This window comes from Lepeophtheirus salmonis, chromosome 11 (genome assembly GCF_016086655.4).
Source record: "Lepeophtheirus salmonis chromosome 11, UVic_Lsal_1.4, whole genome shotgun sequence".
In the NCBI taxonomy this organism is placed as follows: Eukaryota; Metazoa; Arthropoda; class Copepoda; order Siphonostomatoida; family Caligidae; genus Lepeophtheirus; species Lepeophtheirus salmonis.
The window spans coordinates 13094664-13119856 of record NC_052141.2 but is presented as its reverse complement, the minus strand read 5'-3'; the positions used below and the strand labels follow the sequence as shown (position 1 = coordinate 13119856).

Genomic DNA, 25193 nt, shown 5'->3' with positions numbered 1-25193 from the left:
TTTGTTTGTTAGTGTTGAAGTACTTCTAAAGCAACTTAAAATACAGCATAAATAATTATTTTACATTAGTTAATGATGATTGGCATAATTCTGAGCTATTATAAAGTGGTTTTTTTTTAAAGCTTCTCTATGAAGCAAAAAGAGAGAATATCATAAAAAAAATTTGAGATCTTTCCTTTCTGAAAATGTAAAAAAAAAGATAATGCACACTATACACGGATTACCAAATTTTCCTTACTTTTTCTTCGTTTTCAGTTTGATAAGACAATTATGGACAAAAACAAGGAAAATACTTTTTGTAGGCTAAAAAAATTGTCTATGAAAATTATGTTATGCTAAACAACTGAAAATTACTTCTAAAAATCTATTTATATTCACTAAGTAAAGACTTTTTGCTATTTTGAATAATTTGATCCAGATGTCCGACCTAAAGATGATCTCATATGACAAAGCAATTTTGCATAATTAATTTTCGTACCATAACCCATCTTTTTTGTTCCAGCCATAATCGAAAGCTATACGCTATAAGAAAGGCATTCAGGTAAATGGTTAGAATGTTTCTCGTATCATTAGTCAAAACTTACTCAAAAACATAATATACAGTACAATCTCTTTAAAGAAAACTATTTTTTATATAAAAAGTGGTCTATATCCACATTTTTCATATAACCAAAGTTGATTAAAAACACAATTTTTGGATACTTATGTAAATAAGTATTTTCTCAACAATTTCCTTTTTGAGTAAAACAGTGTTTGTTAATTATTATAATTTTTTTTTTTACAGATTCAGCCCATCTTTTAGCCATAATTTTTTTAGAGGCGCTCATTATATGTACCCGTATTGATTTAATAGCAATGTAATTTGTATTTAAAAAGAGATATACAGAATAAGAATATTGGCGTCATGTTATGATTTGTATCCATAAAAAGTAAAAAATCCTCATCGGATATCTTCATTTCATAAATTACTATACAATTGATTCGAAAAAAAGGAAAGAAGTATACCTTAATTGTGAAGAACTGGGTTACTCTAATTTAAGCTATACCCGTGGTCAAGGGAATAAAATAAGAGTGATCACACTAGAATTAGGCATTGTGTGCAATCCCTCAATAAATTACTCACTTTGGCTTTTTTGAGAAAAAATGATTATTCTTTCTAAATTGGTATGAAATAACTAGACCAAATAGTGATTATAGTTAGTTTACACAGCAGCTTTTGATGATTCTTTGATACTATTTTTCAGGAGACAATCCCCCTGCAAAAACCTTCCTTGATTAAGATCTCCTTTTGAAGGTAAAACTATATATGTGATTCTGTCAGGGTTAGGATTACATGCTTGGATATTATTCCCATAACAGTTGGTTAGAGGAGGTGGACATTTGACGACAAATTCACTGTTGAATAATCCCCTTTGAATCTTGGAACAAAGGAAAAATACTTTCGCACCAAATTACACAATCCTGATCTTTCAAGGATATTTATTTTACGTGGTGATGATTTGAAAATCCCACCATCTAACAAGACTCCTAAAGATCTCGCTAACTTTATTTATTTTTATTTTTTTAACTACTAATGAGGAGGTTAAATGGTTTTTTTGTACTTTTAATACCAATACTGAAGAAGACAAACATTAACGGAAGTAAGTCCTTCTAAAATCTTGATTTGTACATAAAATATGGCAAAGTTTAAAAATAAATTTTGATAAATATAAAACTACACAAATTGTAGTTACTCATAAAACTGTATTTCTTTTTTATTACAATTTGCTTGTTTTTTTGCTATTTTTGGTGCTCATTTTTTTTAAATTTTAGCGCTTTTTCATCGTTCATTGTGATATATTATATTTAGTGTGATGTAAGTTGTCTGATATATATATTTAGTGATGACTTCCACATATTTATATTATTTTATTTTATAATTGCGAGGATCATCTTGACATATAGAAACTCTTCAAGAGGATTTTTATTCCGGATTCTTCAATTCAACGTAATAGTAAAAAATACATAATTACCAACCAACTAACATCAAATTTGATATACATAACGTACCCTTATGAGTGGTAAAAAATATTTTGTTCTCTTCCTAGTTGACCACAGAGATACATAAATTAGATTACCACACTTGTTTATTGTGGATTTTATCATTTGTGTTTATTCTAGCCAAAGTATATTATATAGCAATAAAGTGGTACTTGACATAACGTTGATTATAAGGGAATTTTTAAGTTATCCGGAATTGACCGTATATTTATAACAACTCTAAGAAGAATTAAAATCGATAAAGACTTACTGAATCCATCCACAACGGTGTGCCAATTATACTTTTCCTTGGGAAGCTGAGGAATGGTGCAGATCAGTCCAGGACTCCCAAGATTCGTTGAGGGCCAATCCCCTCCTCCCACCATGCCCAATCCCATGGTTGCCATTGTAGCGCGTCGACTTGTAGTAGTTCCTGAAGGATGGTGGTAGATCATGCTCGGTGGGGGTGGGATTGCGCTATTTGGAGGGGGTGGCGGTGGAACAACGACAGGAGCTGGGAGGGTGCTCATTTTTGGAGTCGTGTTGATGTCAGGAGAAAGGTCCATAGACGATTTCTGTAGGGCGAAAAAAGATTAATTCATTAAAATTTGTATGTCTACTTGATAACAAATTAAAAAGATCCAGTAAAGTGGGATCCGTGTTTGGCCTACATCACTAATCAGTTTTTTTCTTTTTTCCTAATCAGGAAAAGGGTTTTTCCCCATTTATAAGTCCTAAGAACCAAGTAGTTTTATTTTCTTCCCTCCTAGCTACGGCTTAATAAAATAAAAAAGAAGAACATAATTAATAATTTATAGAACCTATCATAATAAGTTCTACCCACACACTTCCTACTTTAAACCTAAGGTATTTTGTCACTTTGAAATAAATGTTATTAAAAGTTCAACAATTGGAATGGCGTAATTAGTAATGCCGTCATTTCGGCTGTATTAGTTATCATAAAAGACCGATCAGGACCGGGATTATAGGACTGCAGTCTTGAAAGTTTTTTGACTTATCCAACACTCGCTAAAAGGAATAATGTAGGAAACATGCTTCATGGCATTTTGCTACTTTTTCAATTAAAAAAAAATATAAGGAAAATGTCGTTAAGGCATACACTTAGAAAAATAAAATTAGAAAATGGAAGACCTATTTTTATAAAAGACAAGGGATTGCTGAGGCATGAAATTTTAGATGCATGGAAGTCTATCGACGCCATTTTGTTTTCATTTTTTCCCACTCGAGTAATAAATCATTATTTCTTAAACATACTTATACACTTACAATTCTTAGTGCATAATTTGTATTTACATTCATTTTTCGCTAATAATTCTTTGCAAATACACATATTAAACAATATCCATGGTAAGTAATGTGTTAAAAAAATAATCGAAAATTAAAATTTTGTAATGAAAAAAATGTGAGCAAGACAGATGAGAAAATTACAAATTTGAATTTTCTCAAAACATTTGGAAATGAAATTAATTCTTGATTTTTTTTTCAAGTTTTTTGTGAATAGCTATAGATTTTTGAAATAATCCTCAAAAAATTTAATATTTTAAATCTTTCTCCAAAAAAATTTATATTTGAAATATTATTTCTTCCACAAAATTGAATTTTTTTGAGCAGCTGTGGTTTTTTTAAATTTTTTTTGCGAAAATGTATTATTACAATTTTTAAAACAAATCCCACTCTGCAAAAACATAAAGTCTGGAACTACTCCGATGTCGATCCTCAATTCTAATCGTAGTTCATCAAGAACATAAACATAAAACTCTGCAACAAATCCTTAGGGTTATTTTCTTTCTTTCATGAGCAGATACACTAGTTCATCAAATAATAATGGTCATAACTTTGGAAATTAAATAATACTGTTCATGTTGTCAATTAGAAAAAACAGCACCCGTTTTCTAAAGACATATATTATACGTCTATATTCATAAGAGCAAGTTCAAGAATGGTGCGCTAAAACATATCATCATTTTTATATAAAAACAAAGTTTTTCTTAATGCACTTAAGAAAATATAATCTTGGGTATTTATAACAAAATATTTTGCTTCCTTCAATTTAAAAGGATGTTTCATTAAGATAATTAGCGTATTTTATTATATGACCATTAGACACCATTTGAACTGTATTCAGTGAGTTGATACTGTTTGATTAAATTGGCTAAAAAATCTGTTTGTTTTCTTTTCTTTTTAAAAATTAGATAACTGTCGTGAAAATGTATTTAAAAATAAACAAATAACAAATAGTCTTTTAATAACACTATCCAATAAAATCATACATTTATTCATAACATGAACAGCATATGCTCAACATGGTACAGTTTGATCCCCTGATTCAAAATATGGTCTTATTTTTTCTCTCATAGCCTCGTGGCCTTCAGAAAAGGCCTTACATTTTTTTTATGTTTGGCTATTTTAAGGTTTAAAGCTGTTTTAAGCCCTCAGTGTCGAAGGTAGGGATCAATTATGTAAATAAATCTTAAAGCCAAATGTTAATCATTCTTCAAACCATTTTTAAAATGTCTGCATCATACTTTTAACTCAAATTATCTTTGTTTGAAAAGGAATATATGTGTTTTTTTATTGAGAGGTGCATAGCTTCAAGACAAATAGATTCTAAAAGCTTAAAAGTATCTTATTGGGTAGATGAAAATATGCACTTTGATTTTTTTTTTAAATGAGCCTCTCAAAAAATGTTCTATATCGTTGACAATTAGAGATAAGGCCACGACAATATTTCAAGGATATATCTCATTTTTTAATTGATTTAATAACAACTACAAGATATAATATATATATACAATGAGAGAGAACAAGAAATGAAAACCCGTAGTGAGAAAGGATTCCAAAAAACAGGCATTCAAGGAATCCTCGGAGCAAATCCTTTTTCTTTTTCCATCTCTTTGTTTCTATCTCTTTTTTTCTTTTCTTTTTTTTCTTTTTTTCTATCTCTTCTAGCTGGGTTCTACAAATACTTATGGACTTTCATGAAGAACATCAAATGAAATTGATCAAAATCTATGTAGTACTAATACATACAACTTTTTTAAAGATAACTTATACACTTGTAACCAAGGAACTACAATACACACAACCCCTTATTGCAATGTTACACTTTACTTTGATGGCATTGACTATTCACAAGACTAAGTAATGAACAACTAGCATAGGTAATGGCTAGGCTTTACTCAAAATAATAATTTATAATGTTTAGGAATTGTTGAATAGACCATAGAGCACGTTTGAAATTTGTCAAGTAAACTAAAAAAATGTGATAACTTAATGAGTTTCATCAATTATTACTTAATACCATTAATTTATAAACATTTAGAACAAAACTAAACCAACACTCTAAATATAAGCCTAACATTATAAATATGTTTCATTTACATCAATTATAACAATTTTTGCAATCGGAGTCGGTTCCTAATACTGACTCTATCAGTAAATAATAATATACCGTGTTCATTTGAAAGAGTTTTTTTAGTGTTAGACCGCGCTTTTATCCTACGGGAAACACGTTTCTAGTCATTACTTAGAATGTTCGAGGTGGAACCCATTTCCAAATGTTCGTCTCATGTTTATTAATAAATAAAGGATTTCGAATGTGGGATCTGATTAAAAACAATCTGTGATAATAACCGATAAGGTTCGACTACGGAATATAGGCTAAAATAATTTTTTAAGAATATTTGGTTACCTCATTGGTGAATATCCTTTAATTCATGGCTCAATTATGTATCAATAGTTATCTCATATACATATGCCAGGAAAATAATTGATTTGACAATGTAGTTGTCCTTTGGAAATTTGAATGGAGACGATGTTGAAAAGGGTATTTCTCCAAGTTATCGCCGGATTGAACACTCTATTCAGCTCAAAGTTTAGAACTCGAGTCCAGATAAATTCATAGTATGAATGATGCACAACTTAACTTCTACCTTCATATGTAATATATTAAATTGTAATCAATTTACCATATTACAGATATTATTTTTTTATACAAAATTAACAGTTGTAGATATTATAATGATAGTTGTCTTTAATTTTTCAGAAATTTTAAACATTGCAACATTTTGAATAATTGAAAAAGTGTATCCAGATAAAGTCATGGAATTAATAGCAACAATATATTATGGGATTTAAAAAAGTCATAAATTCATTGTTATTGTAAAACAAGAGACGTTGAAAGATTCGACTTCAAAATTGCCTAGATATATGCAGGTTTTAAAGTAGGGCATTACATAGCCAAACGGATAGATACAGGCCACCATACACTAATCCTACTGATTTTTTTACTAAGAACGGCCTAGAATGTATGTTGCGCCCATGTTATAATTGTAAGGCTTTGTTGAACTGAGAGTGGAATTGAGGTTCAACATGAGAGTCTTTTTAGCCAATGTCCTTGTATATTTCCTTTCCTACTCACCATACTAAGTTTTTTTCTTTACAAAGATCCCTTTTTTATCTATAGTATACCTGTTGGAGCATTTTTTAAATGGCTGAATCCTTTTTGCAACTCCCTTTGGTCTCCCTAGATATACAAACAATCTACGTATGTTCAATAAAGGATGAAGTAATTTTATATTTATTATTATAATGGAGTAATTGATTTTCCCAAACATTTTGAGTAGGAGTTTAACTGCATGAAATAATAATAATAATCGTAAAAAGATATATCGATAACCCCCTCATCATCATCGAATATCGATTGGAACAGTTGATTGAGGGAGAAAGGGATAGAATAGGGGAATGAAGAGGTTATTTCCTTACCTTCATTAGTCTTTATTGTACAGTGTGTCCCACCATGAATAAAAGCTTAACATTATCAAGAATCTAAAAAAGCACAAGTACACTGAAATATTATTTAAACAAAAATTCTCGAGGTGGGCACCCATGGCATCCACCATTGCCTCGACGCCTTCTTCGCGTATTCTTCAAACATGTCATCCCACTCCTTCTGCATGGCAGCCATACTTAAATTAATTTTTATTGTACTGCGTGTCCCTTGCGAATTTGAACAGATTTTCCAAGCTACACTTTATCAACATTCTCATAAAGTTTAAGTAGGGATACAGTAATACTTTATATATTTATTTAACCTTGTATGAACAATTAAACCCCCATATGGCCACCCTTAGCCTCCACCATGGCCTCGATCCTATACCTTGCAGGTACTTTTAATATATTATTTGGCTATGTCAGCTCATAACCGTTCCTTTCGATGGCGCCCAAGATCCTATAGTCAAGAGGGTCTTGTAAGAAATGAGACCACATTAACCAGGGCCAAACATTTGTCAAGTTATTTTCACACACTTTTGAGTTATTTTTGGCCTTGTGACTTCCTTTCAAGGCTCTTGGTATCCTGTTTCAGCTTCTTAATCCTTGTAATGAGACCCTTGAGCAGGGGCAATACAAAGGATCGCATCATCACTTGAAAATAGCTGATGCACGATTTCTTTTGGCTTCCTTCTCAGTTGTTCTTGGTCTGGAGAAGAAATTGGTTTTTAGAAGAATGGCTAAGTTTGTATTGTTCTACCAGTTGATATTACAGGAGAAAATTGGTAAATTATTTAATAAGTGAATAAAACCTTTCCAAATATTCATTCCCGATTCGCTGGGACACGTTTTATATTCAATGAATCGATTCCTGTTTGGAATATAATAGGGGGGAACGGGGTAATTGTTTGAGAACAAATACTCAATTCATTCAAAAACTATAGTAACTAAAGTTGTCAGATCCCACTCAAACTTGTTTATAGAACCACGTATTCATTTGTATTTGTGGAGCAAACATGTAAGGATTTAAAGGGCATGTAGTTTGACCTCCTCTTTGCTCTAACACCTGACATGTAATTTTGCTTAACATTTTCCGCAACAGTAAATTTGTCACAAATATTTTCCCTCCAGTAATTTCGACTCTTGAAGATTGTGCTGCCTCAAATATTCGACTCTTTTTTATGCTCTAACTTTAACTTTAGCCTTTACTTTTGAATCTCAGCTATACATCTGAATAATGAAATAAAAAAGTACAAACGAGTTAAAGATCTGGAATAATAAATCTATTTCGAAAGGACTAATTGACTAGTGTCACCTTACTCATAGTCATGATTTCAGTTTATGCTTGAAGAAATGTAAAAAACTTTTTTCGATAGAAATACAAGAATATTTAATTAATAAAGAATAAAGATAAAGGTCGACCCTAGTGTACAGGCTTGGGTAGTAAAACGTGGATTTTTAATTAGTGTCTATTTTCTAATTACTATGAAAAAGTTTAGTGATTATTTTTTGATATTCTGTTTCCACCCTCCTTTTTACATACACAAACTAACCCAATCATTTAGTCATTTCGTCATCAATGGCGAACAACAAGCAAAAAGGCAGCACGTCACAGATCTCCTAGACGACGCTGGAATTGATGTGATGAAAGTTACAGACAGTGTTAAGTGTTGTAGGAGTCCGGGGTTTAAGTTACCAAAAGTTGAAAAATGGAAGCAACTACTAAATCTATTGTCTTTGGCCTATGATTTGATTGTTCCCTAACCTTGTTCTATTATTATTGGCCTAGAGTCTCCTCTTTTGGTTTATGCTCATTTCAAAATTATTATGGTGTTGCAAGAACATCCAAACATAAATATTGCAACCTTAGCTGCCACGGTAATACCCCCAAAAACCGTTGTTGCGACCAAATATCGTCCCCCTAGGCCATGAAGATCGCCAGGAGGTCTAGATTTGTCTTTTAATAGAATGGAGCACCTGCCTACACGACAAAGAGTGTCCAGGATTGTTTGAGATACAACTGTAAATTCCTAGACAAAAATTCTTGTCCTACCCAATCACCAAATCTGAATCTGCTGGATTGTAATATATGGTGTCTAGTAGAGCCCCGGGACTGGTGGTTGATGTCTTAAAGATTCTGTCATTGAGTAGTGGGATAACATATAAAAGGCGTAATTCAAAACCACCTGGAACTGATTCCAGGGCCGTCTGGAAGCCGTTATTGCAGCCTTCGTTGGTCATAAAATTGATTAATAATCCTTTAAATCGTTATTATAAAATATGATAATAAAATTGTTTTGTATGTATAATGTTAACAAAGTTATACATTATTGTTTACTTCGTTCATTTTAGTCTTAAAAAATTACAGTACCCGGTATTGATATTGATGTCAAATTCCATGGTTGACTGCTTTATCTTTCCATTTGTAATTTAACGACCCAATTCAACCTTAGACGACTTGACTCAAGTCAAAGCAACACTATTTTGAGGGATCAAGAGATGGAACTTCAAAAAACAAAGGGATAACTTTATATTTGTTAAATTATCAAAAAAAAAAAAAATCGAATACCTTACATATTCGAGATTTACCGATAATACTAGTCAACACCTCTTCAGCGTATTTTTTCCCTTGGACCCACCGTTATACCCCTAAAATTTATGTTCTTTTGACTTCTTTTTTTTCAACATGTAAATGATTTAGTTTTAATTTTCATTTTGGAAGATCTAATCTTTGAATGAAAATCTATCTAAAGCAAATGGAAAGCACAAATAAATGTAAGATACGTCTCTCTATTTACTCAAATAATTTTAGATGTTCTTTTTTATATATTTAAATTTTATGACTTTACCTTAAATATAGTATTATTCATTTTCTGATAAAACCATATCTTTAACATGATTTTATTTACATATGCCACATAAAGTCTCTTTATTCAATTTAAAATGTAGTTGTCCTGGAGAGGGGTATGTCTTGACGTTGAACAAATTAACATATTAATTTTATCATTAGTTAATAAATTTTGAGTTAATGGGTAAAAAAATGGGTAAAAAAAAAGAACACGTTCAATTGAACAAAAGAATATCTCAAATACACTAAAAAATAATACAAAATATAATTTTTTTTTTAAAGTACAGATATTTTAAAATATATATATTTCATTTAGTTGATAATTTCATGTAAAAAATTTCCTTAAATTACATTTTTTTGCTATGTTCAACTATAATGGGTTGGGGAAAAATTTATTTCCTATTTTTCGCTTAATTTTAATGCTTTTATAAGAAGTTTTACAATCATCCGATACAAACCAAATATTCCCTGTTCTGATTGATAACTTGTTTTCAACGAGAATTTCACTTCACAATGTGCAGTACTGTCCATTGTGTGTTTGTAGTATACATTTACACCTTAATAACATTTTATCGTATGATTCGATCTTACCAATAATGAAAAAGATATATTTAGTTAAAAAGTGGGCGGAAAATACGAAATTACTTTTTTCCGGTCCAACATCTTCTCTTTTAAAACTCCAGTATATGCCTAACCCATCTTTTTCCATAGCTTTTAACCATTGATGCAATCTTTTCCCTCATTTATCAGTCACATTACCAAGATTTATCAGGAAAGCTAGCTTTAAAAGTAAGGTATTTGGAAACACATTTTACATCTTGCATTAGTATATTCAGTGACTTTTTGTAGTTATTTACTTTGGTGTTCCTTAGGAAGATATCCTTCACACCTTTGAAGGTAATTAATAGTATTCTATTGACAACTCTTAATCTCTGATTAGTTTTCGTATTTTTGGCCCATAAAATACACCACCCTTTATATTGGCAGTTGAGATTATCAGAAATTTTAAGATAACCTATTTATATTTTTTACAGTACAATTATCTCGTGTGCATTAAAATATTATAATAAAACTGCATTGTCAATACTAAATGCAAAAATAAAACACCATTTTCATATATTGCATAACACGACGTTAATATTTTAAACTTTCTATCTATAAAATCCTTGAGGTCATACGATCTCCAAACTTTGCATGTGGTTCGTTTAAAATATATTTTGTATAGCACTTTTGTTAGTAAAGAGTCTACTTTCAGGTGAGTCATTGTTGTGTGGTGTATAGCCACAAGCCAAACTTATTTCTTCATCTTTATTCCATATTCCTCATCTATTTTTGTCTCTACTATTTTCTTTATAGGATCAGTTATATGATTCTACTAGAAAGAGCAGAGTTTATCAAATTCCTTTCCTTCGGATTTGTTAGTGAAGACTGTTGAGTTTGCTAGTCGGTATCTCAACTATTTTTCTTTGTATTTTGTGAACAGATTCCTCAAGACTGATTTCTATCCCCCTTCCCCAATATATGTCCCAGATTCTGGAGTCGTTTGGAGACCAAGATGAACAAAAGTTTATCACTCTGGTGTTTTCTATCTCTCTTCCGATCATTTGCATCTTGAGACCATCTAAAGCAATATAGAAGGGGATATTTGGACCCATGATCGCATTTGCCTGTCTTTACCCACCTCATGCCCAAGATTGGGTTTACTATGAGAACATTTTCGGAATGGATATCCTGAAACGTACGCAGCTGCCCACTGGAAACCATTCCAGAGTGTTTCAGCACATTGCCCTTATTCTAAAAGAGAGTATTAAAACTAACTTGCTCATAACAACCAGAAGTGGAATATATTTGAAGCATTCTCTATAATGGGGTGGAGTTTTGATAAATTGTTTCATGAGCCCTAGATATATTTGAATAGATGGGAAAATAATTTTATCTCTATCAACTAGTGACTGATTAATAATATTTTTATCTTCATGGTTAAATTGACTCTCGAAGACTAATTAGTTTTAACGTAATTCTGTTCTCTACCTAGCTCTATTATCTCATAAACATAGAAAATGGGACTATTTCGTGAATCTTTATTGTTAGAAAAGAAGAAAACACAACATTTTTAGTTAAACACTGATAGTTCAATAGTTTTTATCATTTTGAATTAGTTTTATCAACTTCTTCATCCCCATAGACTTCAGAAAGAATAACAGAATGCTTAATTGGAATGTCACCAAAAATATTTACACTGTTTAGAAGGACATATTTCAAATTATTATTAGAGCAGTCTATGAATAACTTCCATTCATCGGTTTGATAAGCTGGAAGACCTAATTTCTTTAATAATCAAGGAATGGCGTGTCAGGAAACAAGGTCCTCCTTGCTATGAAAGTAGTCCAAGAGATTATTCTCTCTTTTTCAAAAGTATGCAACATTAACTTCGGATTGAATCAATCTTTTCTCATTCAAACACGAAGCTAGGAGCTCATATACTTTTTTCCTTAATCTAAAATAACGTATTGAATAGTTTAATTTTTGTGAATCAAATTATGTATGGTTACCAGATACATCCTCCAAACTTTTAATGTCTGGATAATGTCTTTCTAAAATCAACGTTGTCTTGATTTACTAATGAAGTTTCATATGTTCATACAGGAATTTCATCAAAATGAGGGATGAATCTCGTTACTGAACACAAATTTAGATACACGATATGACTATTTTTATTCGTAAATCCAGAAAACAACTTGTATGAAGTTGGATACAAGAAGAAGCTCAATGTACGGGTGCTTCATGAGTTAAGACAAAAAAAACTAGTTGGACCAAATTTCCACCTTCAAATGGCTGCTGAATTGCAAGAGAATCCACTTATTCCGAATAAGATGGTGACTTGTAATAAAAAGTGGGTTACTTACACTCTACCAAGCTAGTATTCACAGCCAGGAAAGCTTTGCTGTGTGTTTGGTGGAATTCGTAACACATCATTTAACATAAGCTTCTCTCCTACGGAGAAATTCTTAATTAAGACCTGAAGGAATCAATTGTGCCCGAAGCGACCAGATTTAGCCGATAGACGAGGCATTGTGTTCCATTAGGAAAATTCTACACCAAACGCATAGATAGTGACTCTCCAGAAGCTCAATACAAGTTATTATACATCCACTTTATAGTCTGGACCTGGAACTAAGTTATGCAAATGATTTTATTGGTGAAAAATTCAACTCAACCGAAGATTCTGAAATTCGACTATAACTGTTTACTCCTAATAGGTAGAAAAGGTTTTTAGGATACGGGTATGATAAATTAATTTTTGAAACGCAATTAAGTAATCAAAAAAAAAAAAAAAAATGGGACATTTATACTTAGTTCAGATCATTTTAATAATGCTAAGGAAAGCTTTCATTTTCATGCAAAGATAATGGTTATGTTTACTACACCTCATATTAGAAACGATTTGAATAAAAAATAACAATTGGATATTAAAAATCATGTTTTGAATATTTTTTCTCAAAATTAAAACATTTATTTTCCCTTATTACTTCTGGGTATAATTATTACTATCTTAAAATAAAAAAATATATTTTGAAAAATTATCAATGACTATGTTAGCTGATTATTTTTTAATGAAATGTTTAACAGCACACAATTTTCAAATCCCTGAATTTGACTATTAATATGTAGTAGAGTACTTTATTTCCTCATCAGACAATACTATTAGTGTAAATTTTTACCTTCCGACGATTACGGTACTAAAATTATTTGAAAAAAAAAAAAAATATTATAAGTTTTTTAAATGAAAAATAGGTAAGGACAACAATTTTCAAATAAATATAAAAAAATAGTGGACATCTGATGGACTAGTACAAGTTACCACAGCACAAATACGCCTATTATCTTTAGCAGAAGACATAATTCTCGGAATAATATGAGTTAACAATTAACGTTAGTCAAAAAAACACAAAACCTTTAACCGCCACAGCTAATGATCGTTCGTATGATATGAAAGATGCACTTATCGAACTTTCATGTAACTTAACACTAAAGCATATTTGGATTCTAAATCCATGACGAATTCTGGATTTCTGCAATGAATGAGTACCCACTACTGGCTATAGCAGCCTTACATGTACTTATACTATTTGGCTCAACTTATTTATGTGAGAGAGCTTTTCCGTATAAACCAATAACTAAAATAAATACAAATAACGGCTAAACTTTGAGAAGGATCTTTGAGATGCTCTTTACAAAACTAAATCTAAAACATGCTTGCTTTGATGAATCCACATTTGTCAAATTCAGACCTTGATTTGACTAGCAGAGTCTTGCGTTGGAGAAATTTTTATTTTAATCAGTTGGATTCCTGAATATTGTTTGTTTAATTCCAATATTGTTTGTCTGTATTTTAAAAATCTGAGTCCTTTTCTTTTTTGAAATCTGATTTTTTACATGCTTTAAATTCTTGTTATTTCTACATTCTGATCCAAAATGTCCTATTTTATTGCACGAAAAACATTATTTACTTTTGCGGGACACTCATTTTGGCTATGTCTTTGACATCCACATCTTTTACAATTTAGCACTGATGTTGAAATACATTTTTTGTAATTATTCACCTTTGCTGTGTTGATATGGCTTTGAGTGTTCAATAGCTCTTGCTTCATATCTACACTTTGCCATGATAAACACTTCTTACAGATATCTTGTAGAGTAGGTTCCTTCAATTTAAGAATTTCTTTTTGGAGATTCTTGTCTTGTAGTACTACAACAATACTTATTCCCAAATGGTCTTCCATTGTGCAATTTTGGAGATCTGCTTCCTGTGCTAGTACCTTTGCTCGGTTAAAAAATGAAGCAAAATTTTCCTCCCTCGACAGGATACATTTATTGAAGTCAACTCTCCGATTTGGGACGGAGTATTTTTTTTGGTAATGCCCAATAAACGTATCTAAGCCAGCATCAATACATTGAATGTCACTCTTATCCAAGAACTGTTCGAGATTACCCCGACAAGACGAAGAAAGACAGTTATCTAGATATCCTTGCTGCTCATCCAACAGTAACTTTGAGATTGAAATCGCAGAATAAAACCTACCGAAAGCTTTCATCCAGTTCTTGAATTCAATAAGACTAACTTTGACTTCTAGAGGTTTTGATTTTAATGAAACATCAATTTGGGTTCTTCTACTTGACTCTGAAATAATATGTTGAAAATCATTTCCCCTATTTTTAACACTATGGTTTAATTCAAAAAATGTTTCACGATGAATTTGAAAAGATTTTTGTAATTCAATATACTTCTTGTAAATTTGAGATTCTAAAAGGCATTGACATATCCTCCCATTCTACAAACTTCTCAATGAGGTCCATGCATTTATTTAATTTAGTGTCAGCCTCACTAAGTCCATGCACATACACAGCTAATTTAGCTTGCATACCCTGATATATAACTGGGATTCATTTAACCTCACTACTAATTTCTTTAATACTCGCAATGAACATTGTGATCTGATGACATCCTTGTTCAATCTTCCGATGAAGAGTCTTGATAAATTTGGACATTTGGTCGTCCATCCTTGACTTCTTCTCCAACCATTAGTATTTTTATTTCATTTATAATTAAATAATAAAACAAATTCTCAGAATTTTACTTAATAAGGTTCTTTCTTTTCGACTGCACCATGAGTAATATTATATATTCTATGAATAATCATTGATATTATTTACGTATGTATTGACACAATTAATATAGAGATGTTTTGCTTTATTTACAATTATCAAACCTATAACAATCTCCTATTTTTCACTTTATTTCCATGATTTTTAAGAAGTGTTTGCAATCATTCGGTTTTATCATTCTGTTTGATAACTTGTTGGCAACGAGAAACCAACTTCATAATGCATTTATTATAGAAGACCTTGTACCTATTGACAAAAACTCGGACAGCCAATTTTCACTGGCCTCTATGGAGGCCAATTTTGTACACCAAAGTGTGCTAGCCATAGACAGGAACAGTTGGTAGTCACTTGGTGCCAGGTTCAGAATAAGAACTTCTATGATCTTGAAGCTTCTGGTATGTCACCAAAGTTTGTTGAGGGCTGTCGTTGTCATGATGACACACCATTCCTCTCTCATTTTCTTTATGTATCCAGCCTTCTGTTAAACGGTTTTCTGATCGATGTTCAGTTCTTGGGCGATGTTATAACTGCTCGAATGGCAGTCTATCTTGATGTTTTCATAATTTTAACGAGATTTTCTAGAACAAACCTGCCAGTCTGTAACACATAATTCACGAGAACAAAATTGCTGACTCACTGTTGTGTAAGCCAAACCAAAGGATTATTGGTGGTGTATAAAAAGTAAATTTTCTTGGTTGCATTCGACACGTTTTTCCGTATCAAAAAGTAAAATATGGCGAATTTCTTCCTCTGAGACCTCCATACCCGACCCACGATAATTCACGACTGGACCTGCGTAGCGCAAAACGCATAAAACGTCTTTATTATGAACTCATACCTTTACAACACTTTATCGTATGATTTAATGTGAACAATAATCAACAAGATATACTTATTTAAAATTATGGGGAGGGGAAATACGAAATTACTTTATCCCCATCCAAATATAAAATAACTTAATTTATTTATTTCTCCTCTACCTAAAAAGATGTATTGTGTAGTCTAAATACAGGTAGTTTTCTCTCAAATCAATTTATACATTTGAGGGATAAGGGATGGGCAAAAGATGAAGAAATGTACAAACTAAAATATTAATAACCAAGGCAACTTTGAAAATGTTTCATTTCTTTCGTATAACCTTTTGTATTTTGATAAACTGTCAGTCTATCAGTGATATGTGGCGAGTCAACATAAAATCAATATAAAACTAAAGTCAATAAAAGGACAACATTAATTTTATTTTACTTCCTTTGTACAAACACTCCAAAATTCAAAAACAAACTTGATTCAATTATAGGCTTAAGATACAAATATCTGGGATGATTTAAATAACCCTGAATTTCAGCTATAGTTCCGAATCTTTGTTTGATATAATAGACTTATATTGATCCTGATATGGTCCTTCAAAAAAATATATGTTCGTTTTTCATTCTGTTATTCCAACAATTAATTTTGGGTACCTTAAGTGCAATTTGCGACACACACAAAGCGTTAATTAAAATAATTTGGTAATGACAGCAAATGTACTTTACAATCAAGTTTAAGATAAATCATTCTCGCTTGTTTTTGAGTTGAATGGATATATATATTCAAGTTCCTGGGATGAGATAAGATAATCAAGAATTTTATCTATACTTTAAAGCCTTTATTTGGTTTAAGGGAATTATATTAAATTGTACTTTCAAATAAAATTTAGAAACTTCTCATATTTTTTTATTTTGAGGATCAATTTTGGCTACTTTAATAGCAATTTGGGGAACACCCATAGATTTAATAAAAAGATTTATATATAGAAATGGACGATTATTTAACTAAATATTCAAATTTAATTCTTACTTTATTTCTGTAAATCATTCCAGCTTGATTTTGGGTTGATCCATACTCATTTGTTTTTCATTGTAAGTATTCTTTGTTTGGTTTTTTTTTTTTGCTCATAAAATATTAAAATTACTATTTCATTAATTTAGTGAAGTTTATTTGGATGTACGAATGTGCGAAAACAGATCATCGGGTGCACTGTAAATTATGCTCCTTGATGTTTATAAGAATCATATTTTCATCTAGGAAATAACAATTTAGTCATATTAATGAACTATTACAGGTTGTGCATATAGAATCAAACGCTTATAAAGGGTTCACTGTTTATAGTGCTCCCTGATTTATACGCTGTAAGTAAGTATATTATGAGGGTTATCTAAAAAGAAAGTTTTACTCAACTAAAAAGCATTGCAATAGCGTTTGTATGAAAAAATATGGGTCTTATATAGTTTATAGGATAAGATTGTCTAGAACAGGGGCAAAGACATAAAAGGAGATATTGGTAAAAAATAGTAAAAAGTAATAATACGTATTCCAATACCGGGAGGAAACTAGAAACTTACACACTTGTGTTATATGGAATGGAGAGGTTCGCTGTGAGGAAAATAGAACTGTCTGTTATTCTATAGTTAGACATGTGTCTCAAACACCTGCTCTTTTTTTTTTAAATTGGAGGAGAAATTCATGGCTTAAGGCATCACCTCTTCTTCATGTGGATCACACTCCAACAAAGATAGCAATGGTGACTGGAATAGCTCGTAAGACCATGTACAGAGAAGGCAAGACCACAACGAGACCATAAAAAGGAAGGAGGGCTATAGAAAAAAAGCCCATCATTTATTCAGATGCCCTCTTTGACACCCTGATTACCTTCTGTGAGGGTTACAGACTCAAGGCAGCCACGCACATCGACGTTTTCAAGGCCAACCTGGTCCCCTGGATCCGGGCAAATTCCCCCGAGAACAACGTTCTCTTTCATTAAGATTGGGCTCTCCTACACTACGAAAATTACTCAGATCTTTTTAGCTAATAACATCGCTGTCTGGAACAAAAGCATGTGGTGGTCACCATATACTTCAGATGTCAATCCCCTCAAATTTTCTTACTCGAGAGGAGGGCTTGTAGATTTCTCATCCGAATGTCGAAGCCATGAAGGCCTTCGTCGACGAGGAGTGGGATCCCATGGACCCGAACTTGCAATATCTCCAAATTACAGCTCTTTTCATTAGAGACTCATCGCCATCTGTGAGACCACTAACGGCCCAATAGAAAAAATCAATTTTATATGTACCATGTATCAGATAAAGAGTAATAAATATTTTTGTTGAATGTATAATGAAAGATTGATAGGGCATTTTTCAAGTTTCTACCCGGTACAAACATAATCTGCATGTTATTAAAATTTTAGTTAAGATAGTCAACCCACACATCACGAATGAGAAAATGTTACATGCGCTTTAATAGGGTAAAAGTTCTTACCTGTAGATCACTATCAACCATCTTGCCTTCACCAGAAATAGATACACTTATTTGTTTAACGATAAAAAAGAAATAATGAAAAACAATAATTGGTTTTTTCACGTCTTTTTGAAAACTTTGTCAGGCGGAAAAGTCCGTTTTTTCTTTGTCAACAGTACAATAAACTTTCGAATTAATAGTGGTTATTTTTTCCTCTCCTTTTCAAGCCTTTTATTATAATGAGATTAATACGTTTTATTGAGGTGTTTTTGGAGTCATAAATTTCATGACCTGTCATGAGTGTTTTCCCCACATCCTCTTCTCATTGTCTTTTGTTCTTCTTATCACTGTTTTTTGTAAGGGTTATATAGGTATTGTATTTGTTCATAAGTTTCCTTTGTCCACGCAATGCCACAACTCTTTGTTCCAAATGCAATTATCGCCCTAGGATTAAAAAATGTTATGAATAATATGATTTTAAATATATGTTGCTTAAAAAAAAGAATAACACTTATTTTGTCAAAATGTATTTTTTGATATTCAAAATAATATTTGGTTGTATATTAGGTTAGCAAAAAAGTAATTTCGTATTTTTCGCTTTATTTACATGCGTTATAAGAAGTGTTACAATAATCTTATTTAAGGCAAGTATGCTCCGTACTGCTCGATAACTTGTTCCCAAAGATAATTCAACTTTATAATGCCCTTTTCGTAAAAGCATTTGTCTTTTTTGAGGCCAAGTTTAGCTATAGACAGGAACAGGTGGTAGTCACTTGGTGTCAGGTCGGGATTGTAGGGTGGATACTGAAAAACTTCCCATCTGAGCTGCTGGACCTTTTGGCGGGTCATCAAAGATGTATTCGGCTTGGTGTTGTCTTTATAAAACAGGGTTCTTTTCCTATTCACTTACACTGGCCACTTTCGTTTGATGTCCACTTCAAACGGTCGAGTTGTTGAAAGTAGAGGGCAGAATTGAGTTTTTGGCTATAGGGGAGCCGCTCATAGTAGATTATAACCAGCCAATCCCATCAAACACAACGCAACACCTTCTTGTAAGTCAATTCTGGTTCCGCTACGGCCTGGGCTGTTTCATTGGCTTTTGACAACGATCTTTGTCCCTTGAAATTAACGTAAGTGATCCATTGTTAATTCTCGTCACAGTCCAGATCAGAAATGATGCGTTTTCCCTTTCAGGTAGTAAAAATGTAAAATAGAGCGAATTTCTTCTTTGAGATATCCATACTTGACGCATGATAATTCACAACTGAACTGGTCATGCGCCATACTGTTCAAAAAGTGTTTCTCGAACATACTCACATCTTTACAACACTTTATCGGTTGATCCGATGTGACCAATAATAAACAAAGATTACTTATGAAAAAAAGTGAACAAAAAAAAGAAATATGAAATTACAATAAGCTAACATATTATTACAAACAATGTACCATGGAATTCTAGAGGAATGGAAAAATTATGCATGCAGCTTAGCTTGAACTTCTTTATTTCCCCTCTTGAAGGAATGTAGAAAAAAACATTTTTTTTTCAACCAATCACACCTTATAAATTCCTCTCATGCCGGAACACAAATTCTGCATGACTTATTCCAGGTGTCAAGAATTTCATGAGTGTATCAACATTGATATTACTAAACAATTTATATTGAATATATGCGCGTCAAAATAATTAAAAAAAACTCTACAAAAATCAGAAGAGGAAAAAAAAATTATTAACAATCATTACAATTTTTTTATTAAGTAATAATTCCGAATTTGGGAACTATCGGCTTGCTAAAAACTGATTTTAGACTTTATTTAGCCCTCTTTCTTTTTGTAGGAAACGTTGTGAGATAGAATAAAAGTAACGACGTATATGTTTTGCGTCATTGTAAAATCAATCTTGAATAAAAATCATGAAAAGAAGAAAATGGTAACTTATTTTTGCATTCATAATATCCAATATTTCATAGAGATATTTGAGTGAGTTATAGGCTTATTATTCAAATTACTGTGATGAGTTTAGATATCCAAGAATTTTTTTCAATTTAAGTTACTTATATTAACTGGAAAACAACTTTCTTTTATAGTGAGAATCAAAATTGGCTTGTTTATCTATAATTTGCGGTGCCTTAAAAAGAATAATTCCTTATTTTTTACAGATCAAGAAGTAAAAACTCCTGTACACCTAATGGCATAGACATACTCATCTTAAGATCCCACAAAGTTCTGGAGGGGTTTGATATGAATGGAATTGTCTTATACATAGTTTTGTTTTTAATTTCCTCTTTATCAGATTTTTGTTAAGATGTAATTATCTTTTTTTTGTTACGTATGCTTCTTTTGTTTTTTTGACCTTGCATCAGAAATTATTGTCGCTGTCATTATATTAATTAATTAATATTATCTATTTATAAAGTAGCTATGTGTTTTTTGGACTGTATAAGATGTATTAAATAAATGTACAGAGCATAAAGTAATTATGTAATTTTAAAAATATTTATAACAAAATATAATTTGTGATTAATATAATTAACATAATATTATTTTATTTCACATAACTTCGCTCAAATAATAATTACAAAAAAAATTATAGATATTGACTATATTATCTACAGTCTATCTTATTTTTGTGTTACTGGGTCATACATTTTTGGAAAATGTATCCATGCCAATTTGTTCTTTTTTTTTAATATTATTAATTGATAAGAGAGACAGAAAATAGTTTCAAAGGGCCCTTTTCCTTAATAATCAAACATGTGGCGCATCAAAATAAAAATGATCTGAAAAAAAAAAAAAAACTAAGAATTTGAGAAAATCCCGGTTTATTGTTTAACTTCTTAATATTTCAGAGACCAATAATATCTTAACAGCTAGAATAGAATAGGATGGTTATCGCAACTTCTCCTCCCTTAATGACTCAGAAATATTCGAAATACAAGCAACCATATTTACATCTTAAATTATATTACAAGAATAGCACAGTATTTAGTGGGAAGCGTGATATTATAACTTAGAATACATTGTTTGGTTAATTTTAGTATAGAATTATAGGAAACATTGAATTGTATTAGGTTGCCGTAGAACCTACAGAGCAACTTAGTGCAAAAGTATTAAAACTGGACCCGAAAACATAATAAAACTACATTTATGTTTCCTAAGAATGAGTCACGAAGAAAAGCCATACCTAGCCAAAATTAGGAACTTCAAAATATTCTTCCCTTTTTGAGCCTTTGATGTTAAACTTGAATCCGAGAATACTAAAAAGATTTGTCGTATATTTTCCTAACATAGTTCAAAAAATATTGAAAAAGGTGCAATTCCATCCCAGTTTCGAAATCTTCCTCTTTATTATTCTAAATAAATTCTAACACTTGGATCCCAACTTTATTTTACTTCATCTGAAATCCTTAAGCAAATTGAATAATTTTTTAAATGGCATTAAGAAGTTTGAGATGATTGACACAATATATTCCTCATATATCACTTTACATGAAGCTTGATCGACCACGTGTAATCAAAGGAATAAATGAAATTTTTTAAGGATATAATATTCTACAATCTTACATTTTTGAATATAACTGTGGGATTTAGTATCAAAGGATAAGGATTTAGTATTAAAGTATGTATTCAAAAATGCGACGTATTACTGAATATACAAGCTTACTTCAATTCCTTATTGTGTTTTAAAATTTCATGTTGAATGATTCAAATTTTATTGCAGATATTGATCATGTAAAAATATTTTTATTTATGAAGGGAAATTTTTTATGTAAATTTGTTTACATATAAACGTGACGAAGAACGGCAGACTCTTTTCAATGAAATTTATTTGGATTGGCTTACTCTTCCCTATGATAGTACGTTTTTATTTGCAGTTTTTACTTTGAAATATTTTTAGGAATTAAAAAAATATGTCTTTTTTAAAAAAGATTACCTCCTCAAAATATGTAAAATAAATTATTATAATTTTTTTAATGTCAGCTGTTATTTTTTCGACAATCTGGAATCAAAATGTGATGATGATCATCGCCTTCACCAATACATGCATTATTACAAGTAAAATATTTAATTGATGGTCAAAAGCTTTTCTCCAGAGATTAATGATAATATATATATAAATAAGAAGAATGTAGCAGCGAAATTAAATCAAAGGAATCAAATAGAATAAAAAAATGAATGTTGAATGAATAGGAAATATACAATTTATTTTCAAAGATTGGAATATCTTTAATTTTTCTGAATTGTTCATTTTTTTGTCAAGAAATACTAGAACATTAATAAGACGTAATAATAACAACCCATTAATATACTTGGAAACATTTATAAAACTTATCAATCAATTTATTTGTGTAGAGATCCTTAGTCTTGACAACAATTAAGTGATCCAGACTCATTAAGTTTAGAAATGGGAATACCATTCATTTTTTCAAATGGCATACATGACTCAGAAGTAGTAAGGAACTCGAGAATAAGGCTTGAAGTGTCTATGGATGTTTAGTAATTAATAGTCCTTACGGAGTATTGAAATTGCAATCAGATGAATGTGCTGGAGAGAATCAGTTTGTTTGTCATGGACACTAAAGAACTCGAATCAATGAAATATTTTTTATAGTAGATCACGAAATAGAATTGACTGTAGAAGGAATCACTTTGACTTTTGACTAAGGAACTGTAGATGGAAGATGGACTCAAACTGATATTATGGAACAAATTATCTGATTGAGCACTGAGCGATGTTCCACAAAGTTAGAAGTGATTGTGACAGACCTTGACGCTTAAAATCATCGCTACAACCGCTATGAATGTACCTTCTATAATTGGATGCAAGAGCCACTGAGTAAGCACGTTATACTCTTCATAAAAGCACAATATCCCGGAACATCAAGTTCAAGGCTGGAAGTGTGAAGCTAGGATATTCCAATGAAAATGGATTCAATGAAAAAATGGGTGGATGCACAGATGTTCTTCTAATTATTATATAAATTAGAGGACGAAATCGGGAAAATATTAGTTAACACTTCAGACACTGACCATCTACAAATACAATACAATATACACGCTTCTATCTTTTCTCTTCCCTTTTTTAGTTCTTCTTTTAATTGTGTCTCTTTATGTAGCTGTCCTCGGTAGCCTTCCCTTCCTTGTTGTTTATGTATTCATTGCATAGACATATTGAAGTCAGTTATAGGCTTATTACTGCTTAGATTGCAACTTGTGGTTATTTTGAAACTGGTGAAAACCATTGAAGAATAAATTCATATATAACAAAACATTTCATAGACATACTTGTATCAATTATATACAAATTATTCTAATATCTGTAGTTATTTCATACATTTATGAGTTTTAGCTTTAGAATTTTGTATTTACGGGCCACATAGCTATTGAGTAACTTTTGAAAGGTTTTTTTAAATTATTATTTTGATAAAAACTGGGGTGGGTTTTAAAAAAGATTTGTTTTTTCTTCTTCTCTTTTCTATGCATTTTAATAAACAAAGTATCTTGAAAGAGTTTGTGATGGAAGAATAACAAGGTATTTGCAGTTTTTAAATAGGTTTTCCATTAAAGTGATGTATGTATAGCCAATACTTTTGTCAAATAGAGGCAGGGTCAAGATAATTCTTTATTTCCACATTAAGAGCTACAAATCCCCAAACTACGACCGCAAATAAGAAAGGGGGAGGAAGGGATTTACAAAATTGCAAACAAAGGCTATAAATTATCATCTAGGTACTTTATAAGGAGAAAAGATTAAAGAAATATTTACAAAAGGCAATAATAGATTGAAAATCCTGTATATTTCGGGCATGTTAAAAAAAGGAAGAAGGAAAAATCAACATTGTAACTCGGACTATTTGATTAATATTTTGCAGGAGAGCAGCTTAGCTGTCATGACGTTTCAAGAGATCAGCTAGTAGCAGCTTGAACAAGAGAGGTGAGGTCATTTTTCTGAATTACTCTGATGTCGATCCTTGATTTTACTTGCGGTCCAACAGGGACAATATTTACAACTCCGATACAAATTTTGTATTGTTAAATGCTGTCAACCAATTGACCAATATTTCATGAAATGTGCTTGACCTTTTTTCTATGTAACTTGAAAAAAGCGTTTCGTCACGGACTAAGTTCTAGACCGCAACCTGTCTTTGGTATATTTCCCCCACGAGTCCATGAAGAGCCAGAAAACGGTATTGGCTTCCCCCTTGACTATACTCTACATTGCAAAGTCTAGGTGATTGATATTGAGATATAAAGGGAATACTTTTTATTTCTAGAATTATATAGTTGTTGTACGTCAAAATAATAACCTACCTTAAAAATCAAAAAAAGGAGAAAATCCAATTATTTTATTGACTATGTATTATTATTTCAAAGATATATTTGAACCAAATATCCGCTTAAAAATAAAATTTGTGGGATAAAATATGATACCAAAGAGTTGAAGGTATATTTCAAGATCTATATTTGATTTAAAGGACTGACCCCTTTCAAGTACATAAAATCCATCAATATTTCATTATTTTATACTAACAATCCATTTTGGCCACTGTTAGAGCAATTTACGACTCCCCCAATGGGTTAACAAGTATGATTT

At 31.2% G+C, this 25193-nt stretch overlaps 1 protein-coding gene across 4 annotated transcripts in view; it reads right to left on the bottom strand.

Annotated features, from left to right (window-relative positions):
- Window positions 1-25193, bottom strand: part of LOC121126248 (band 7 protein AGAP004871) — a 456073-nt gene that overhangs the window by 311988 nt on the left and 118892 nt on the right. For all 4 annotated transcript variants that reach the window (XM_071891665.1, XM_071891663.1, XM_071891664.1 and 1 more), the window contains 2 exons: window positions 18623-19045; window positions 2291-2594 (listed from right to left, as the gene is read on the bottom strand). In XM_071891665.1, coding sequence (XP_071747766.1) covers window positions 2291-2594; window positions 18623-18643 — 325 coding nt within the window. In that variant the 5' untranslated portion in view covers window positions 18644-19045. The remainder of the gene's footprint in view (window positions 1-2290; window positions 2595-18622; window positions 19046-25193) is intronic.